General features: G+C 42.2%; 1 protein-coding gene across 15 annotated transcripts in view; it reads left to right on the top strand.

Moving 5' to 3' along the window:
* arvcfb (ARVCF delta catenin family member b) overlaps positions 1-6944 on the top strand; it is a 315865-nt gene that overhangs the window by 233414 nt on the left and 75507 nt on the right. For all 15 annotated transcript variants that reach the window (XM_043715403.1, XM_043715405.1, XM_043715417.1 and 12 more), the window contains one exon: positions 5435-5618. In XM_043715403.1, coding sequence (XP_043571338.1) covers positions 5435-5618 — 184 coding nt within the window. The remainder of the gene's footprint in view (positions 1-5434; positions 5619-6944) is intronic.

The raw sequence follows: 6944 nt of genomic DNA, 5'->3' as shown, positions 1-6944 counted from the left end.
GGGCATGGAATGCGCTGCCTGTGGGAGTGGTAGAGTCAGAATCTTTGGTGACCTTTAAGCGGCAATTGGATAGTACATGGATGGGTGCTTAAGCTAGGACAAATGTTTGGCACAACATCGTGGGCCGAAGGGCCTGTTCTGTGCTGTATTGTTCTGTGTTCTATGTTCTATTAATGCACAGGAGTGTGAAGTGATTTATTATGGTCACAAGAACCTGGAGAGATGAGATGAGATAAAATGAAAGGTACGGTTCTGAAGGGGGTATTGAAGCAGAGGGACCTTGGTATATATGTGCATAGTTATTGAAGGTTCCAAGGATGGTTAACAAAGCCTTAGGGAATTAAATTTTAAAAGTGCAGGAGGGCATGCCAGGAACACCAGGCATAACTAAAAATTAGTTATCAATTTGGTGAAGCTGCAAAAACAAGACCAATTGTAGGCCAGTCCACATCCCAAAAATAAATCTGAATTCCATAAGTGAGATGAAAGTGACACCCCTTGAGAACAAGGCTGCATTCGAGTATGACATCAAGGAGTCCTGGGTATCGGGAGCAAACTCACCGTTGGTTGGAGTCATACCTGGCACATAGGAAGACTGTCATGATTGTTGGAAGTCAGTCATCTCAGCTCCAGGACATCTCTGCAGGAGTTCCTCAGAGCAGTGTTCTAGGCCCAACCATCTTCAGCTGTGTCAAAAATGACTTTCCTTCCAATCGGTCAGAAGTGACGATGTTTACTGATAATTGCACAATGTTCAGCACCATTCACAACTCTTCAGATACTGAAGCTATCCATGTCCAAAAAGAGTCCATCAACTAGAAATTGAACTGGACTCATCATTTCAATGTAGTGGTTACAAGAGTAGGATAGAGGCTAGGAATGCTGCAGTGAGTAACTTCATCTGACTCCCCAAATCCTGTCCACTAGCGACAAGGCTCAAGACAAGTGTGATGGAATCCTCTCCAATTACCTAAATGGTTGCAGCTCCAGCAACACTCAAAGCTTGACACCATTCAAGACAAAGCAGCTCCCTTGATTGTATATGTATGTAGCACTATTCAGTCACTTCACCACAAGTGCTCAGCAACAGCAGTGTGTACTGTCTGCAACATCCATTGCACACATTTCCAAAAATCCTTGGATTGGACCTTCCAAACCCACAGTTACTACCTTTATGTATGTCAAGTGGTACATGGAAGCACCACCCACTGCAAGTTTCCCTCCAAGTGACTCACCATCCAGACTTTGAAATCTACCACCATTGCCTCAGTGTTGGATGAAAATCCAGAATTCACTTCCTCATGGCATGTGGGACTGCCTTGAGCATATGGACAGCAGTGATTCAAGAAAGCAGTTGACTACCACCACCACAAGGGAAGCTAAGGGTGAGCAATGTCCATGACATAGTCATCGGGCGATAAAGCATGGAAACAGACCCTTCAGTCCAACTCGTCCATCCTGACCAGATTTTCTAAATGAATCTAGTCCCATTTGTCAGCATTTGGCCCATATCCCTCCAACCCTTCGTATTCATATACCCATCCAGATGCCTTTTAAATGTTGTAAATGTACCAGCCTCCACCACGTCCTCTGGCAGCTCATTCCAAACTCCCTTCCCTCTTGTGTGCAAAACTTGTCCCTTAGATCCCTTTTAATCATCGCCCCCTCACCTTAAACCTACGCCCTCTAGTTTTGGACTCAGTCACCCCAAAGGCAAAAACCTTGGCCATTCACGCTAACCATGACCCTCATGATTTTATAAATCTACGGAAGATCACCCCTTGTATAGCTCCGACGCTCTGGGAAAACAGCTCCTGTGTGGTCAGCCTCTTCTGGTTCAAACCATGTACCACAATTACTTTTTTTTTTAAAAGGGCAAAAAGTAGAAAGGTGATAAGTTGTAATAAACTTGTATAAAATATTGTTTTGGCCACACCATATTGAATCCAATTCTGGGCATCTTACTTGAAAGACATTAGGAGGAGGGCAAAAAGCTTAATTAAATTGGACCTGAGGTGAGGAGCATGAGTTGGGTGGGTAGTTTAGAGAAGGTGGAACTATTTTCTTTGGAAGAGAGATGTTGAGAGCAGATTTGAGAGAAGTATTCAGAAACATGAGGGGTGTAGATGGACAGAGGAGGTGGTGGGAAAGATTTTGCTGTAAGAATAGAGAACAAGAAAGAATACATTTAAGGTAATGGGCAAAAGAAACAATTGATATGAAACATTTTCTTCAAGTAGGTGGCTAGGGTCTGGAATGTATTGGCTGAAAGTGTGGTGGAGAGAGAAAAGAAAATTATGCAAAGCTCTGCAGTATTGGCACTAAATTATTTCTGTGGAGAGTCAGTTTGCAAACAATGGCCGAAATAGCTTTCTTCTGATTCTGTTATTTCAGATTTCCAGCATCCACAGTATTTTGTTCTTCCACAAGTAGCAACTTGCCTGGTTAAAAGAAAAGAGCAGAATATCTACTCTGGCAGTGGGGTTGTGTTCCAAACAAGTTCCTTCCCAATCAATCCTCTCTTCCTGATGAATGATGCATCTATCTTCCTCGGTCCTGAGGAATGATCACTGAACTCAAAAGTTAACTCTGATTTCTCCCCACAGATGCTGCCAGACCTGTTGAGCTTTTCCAGCAATTTGTTTTTGTTTCTGATTTACAGCATCCACAGTTGTTTCGGTTTTTATTAAACTACCAGGCGATGTGATCCTGAGCTTAGTATTTCAAGTTGATAGTGATTACTTTGGCGTTATTGAATTGTGAAATTGGCATTATGCTGGATTTATTGTTTGAATTTGATGTTGCACTAATCCACTGCCAGCTTGGCCTGCAGTGAAGTTTGAGAAATATTATTTGGCAAAATCTAGTACAAGCATCTCTTGCAACTTGGCCTAAATGTTGTTCCATCAAGTAATGTGGTATATGAATTACCCAACCTTTTTGATGTGGACGTGCTAGTGTTGGACTGGGGAGGACAAAGTTTAAAAAATAACAACACCAGGTTATAGTCCAATACGTTTATTTGATAGCACGAGCTTTGAGTGCTGCTGATGAAAGAGCAGCACTCCAAAAGCTTGTACTTCCAAATAAGCCCGTGGGCTATAACCTGGTTTTTGATTAGATTAGATTCCCTACAGTGTGGAAACAGGCCCTTCCGCCCAACCAGTCCACACCGACCCTCCAAAGAGTAACCGCCCAGACCCATTCCCCTCTGACTAATGCACCCAACACTATGGGCAATTTAGCATGGCCAATTTACCTGACCTGCGAATCTTTGGACTGTGGGAGGAAACCAGAGCACCCTGAAGAAACCCACACAGACACAGAGAATGTGCAAACTCCACACACAGTCGCCCGAGCCTGGAATTGAACCCGGGACCCTGGTGCTGTGAGGCAGCAGTGCTAACCACTGAGCCACTGTACCGCCCCCGAATCTCATGTTGAGATTTTTAACTTTGCTAATCTTCATGAAAATACTGGTGCCATCATGTTGGAAGTAGTGGAAATGATGTCTTATGATCATTTGGATGTAGAGAATGGTGGGCTGGAAAGTAAAGATCCTATCATTCTTGTGGGAACGAAGGGAAACGAAAGGAGTGAGGGCAGAAGTTTGCAAAATGGGTCAGACACAGCTGAGGATCCTGTCATTAAGCATGATTGATCAGGTTTAGTGTGTGGGTTGTCTACAACAAGGATTTAATATACAAGAGATACAACCTTATTTGGGCTCCTGAATAGATTGCACTTGCCTTCATGGAGACCTGTGCCTTTGCCTTTAAGTGTGGTGTCACCGAGCTCTGGCAAAATTGAGTTCAATGGGAATTCGGGAAAGGTCTCCACTGGGTGAAGTCCTGTCAAACACACAGGAATATGGATAAGGTTGTTGGATGCCGGTCAACTCAGCATTAGAGAATCACTGCAGGAGTACCTCAGGATAGTGTCCTTGGCCCAACTATCATCAGCTGTTTCTTCAATGACCTTCCCTCCATCATTAAGGTCAGAAGTCGGGTTGTTCACTGAATATCGCACAATGTCAGCGCCATTCATGACGACTCAGACTCTGAGCCAGTGCACGTTCAAATGCAGCAAGATCTGGACAATATGCAGGCTTGGGCTAATGTAGCAAGTAACCTTCATGCCACAAATGTCAGGCAGTGACCATTTCTAATGAGAGACAATCTAACCATTTGTTTCTTGAAATTCGATGGCATTACTATCACAGAATTCCCCACCATCAACATCTGGGGTTTTGCATGGACCAGAATTGGAACTGGACTAGCCATATAAATGCAGTGGCTACAATATAAAGTGAGTGATCAAGAATCCTTTGACACATAACTAACCACCTGGTTCCCCAAATCCTACCCTCTATTTACAAAGTGAAAAGTTTCTTTTTCCATGGTAGAGCACTTCCTTGATATTGCTTTCATTTCTTAGTACTCCAGTGGCTTCTCTTGTAATCCAGGGGCTTGGATTAACACTGAGGGCATGGGTTGAAATTCTACTACAACAGCTGGTGGAATTTACATGGAACATAAAGCTAGTATTAGCAATGGCAACCAAAAAACTAATTTCTGTGCATTGATTTTGTAGTGTAGTGACTATCAAGAGGAAAATTTCATAATTCACATTTGATATGGTAGAGGCTAGTTCAATTGTGGCCTTCAGGGAATTGTATTAATATCTGAAAGGAGGAAAATGCACGATTATTGTGAGGATAAATGTGAATGACATTGTGTGCATTTCTCATTCCAACATGATGGGCTAAATGGCAGCCTCCTGTGCTCTAACAATTTTGAGGTTGATACTCAGTTTGAACAGAATACCACATGTATTAAATATTAAGGTTGTGATCATTAGAGTTTGATATATCTGTCAGCTCAGACATTCTTTTCATTTTTAATTGTTTTTAAATTATGCATATGAGCCACTCTACAACTCATACAGAAAGCTTTGTAAAAAGGGTAACTCTGAGAAGCAGTTGGAGAGGAAGGGCAAGTGTAGTGACAGTAGCAAGGGAATACATGCTCATACTAAAAGTTTTGGAAGCATGTATCTGTACAGCTAATGTAGTAGGTTGAATAAATGTCAAGCTTAGAAATTCAGAGCTGGGTAACATGGGCTTTTAAGTCAGCGTGTGATTCTTTGAAGTATAGGGAAAGGTCGGGAATGGGACGACTTGGATCGTTCTTGCGAAAAATTGGTGAAAAGACAGTCATCTGTCTTTAGCATATCATTCTGGTTAGTTGACAGCAAGCCTCTGCAATTACGTAGATTAGTGTTTTGGTTTGTTATAGTGTACAGGATTTGCTGAAATATTCCTGGTTTCACTTGATGCATTAATTTCAAGTCTACTTGTGAACCTTTTAAGTGATGGCTTTAAATAGTGTGTCATCTTTATGCTGTGAAGATGTCTTCACTTTTCATTCTGTAGGTACATTGTGGAATTTATCATCATATGAACCACTGAAAATTGTGATTATCAATCATGGCCTTCAGACTCTAACAAATGAGGTCATTATTCCTCATTCGGGATGGGAGAATGAGCCCAATGAGGATTCTAAGCCACGTGATGCTGAATGGACAACAGTCTTCAAAAACACATCTGGATGTCTAAGGTGAATTTTGTTTTTTGAAAGCATTTTGTTCTGCATTGCTCTTGAGTTTGATTCTGTTTCAGTGTTAAACGTGGCTTAGTTGTTAGCACTTTAGCTTTGGAGTAAGATAGTTTTAATAAATAGCTCACACTGCAACAGGATTAAAGGTAAAGTTTCAAGTAGCATTGCACTGCTTCAAATGCTGTATTTTAGGAAGCATTAAACCCAACTGCCAAGTCAAAACATGACAAACATGAGTTGCTACCATTTTGTAAAGTGATTAGTTGCAAATGGCACCTGCATAAAGTCATTTACCAATATTTTTGCAGAAGATGTCTAATTAATGTGATGTTTCAAACCAGATGTTCACAATATTTTTGTTCATGTATAGACCTTATGGCTCTTCTTGAAGGAAAGCCATGGGTTGCTCACAGTCTACCAGCCAACAATATATTCCTCTACCAGCATCACCACAAAAGAGAAATTAATCGTTCATCTTTGGTTTTGGCAGCTTTTTGTGTGCAAATTGGCTGCCATGTTAATCAAATACAGAATTCCTAGTGTTTGTGTGGCATGCTTTGAGATCTTATAACTCTCTCTGGAGTTCAGCTGTTTTGTCTGTGTTTGAACTAAGGCTTTAATGACCTCAGGAACAGAGTTGCCCTCGAAGAACTCAAACTGGTTGTCAGTAAGCAAGTTATTGCTAAACAAGTGCTGCTTTATAGCATTGTTAATGACACTTCCCATCACTTGCCTGATGATCAAGTGTACAGTGAGGGGGCAGTAATTGGCTTGGTTGGCTTTGTCCTGAACTTTGTGAACAGGTGATTTTCCACATTGTAAGGTAAATGTCAGTGTTGTAGCTGTAGTGGAGCAGCTTGGTAAGGGGTGTGGCACAAATCTTCAGTACAAATGCTGAAACATCAGATCCCACAGCCTTTGCAGTCCCGAATACCTCAAACCATTTCTTGATATTATGCGAAGTGAATCAAATTTCCTGAGGGCTGTCATCTGTGATACTGAGGAACTCTGGAAGATGCTAAGATAGATCATCCACTCAGGACTTTTGGCTGAACATCCCACTTCCTCCAGACCAAAGGGGTAGCCATGGGCACACGTATGGGCCCCAGCTATGCCTGTCTCTTTGTTGGCTACGTAGAGCAGTTGATCTTCTGTAATTACACCGGCACCACTCCCCACCTCTTCCTCCGCTACATTGATGACTGCATTGGTGCCACCTCGTGCTCCCACGAGGAGGTTGAGCAATTCATCAACTTCACCAACACATTCCACCCTGACCTTAAATTTACCTGGACCATCTCTGACACCTCCCTCCCCCTCCTGGAC

The sequence above is a fragment of the Chiloscyllium plagiosum genome, chromosome 25, assembly GCF_004010195.1.
Source record: "Chiloscyllium plagiosum isolate BGI_BamShark_2017 chromosome 25, ASM401019v2, whole genome shotgun sequence".
Taxonomy (NCBI): Eukaryota; Metazoa; Chordata; class Chondrichthyes; order Orectolobiformes; family Hemiscylliidae; genus Chiloscyllium; species Chiloscyllium plagiosum.
Note: the sequence above shows the minus strand (reverse complement) of the source record. Positions and strands in the feature narration are given on the sequence as shown.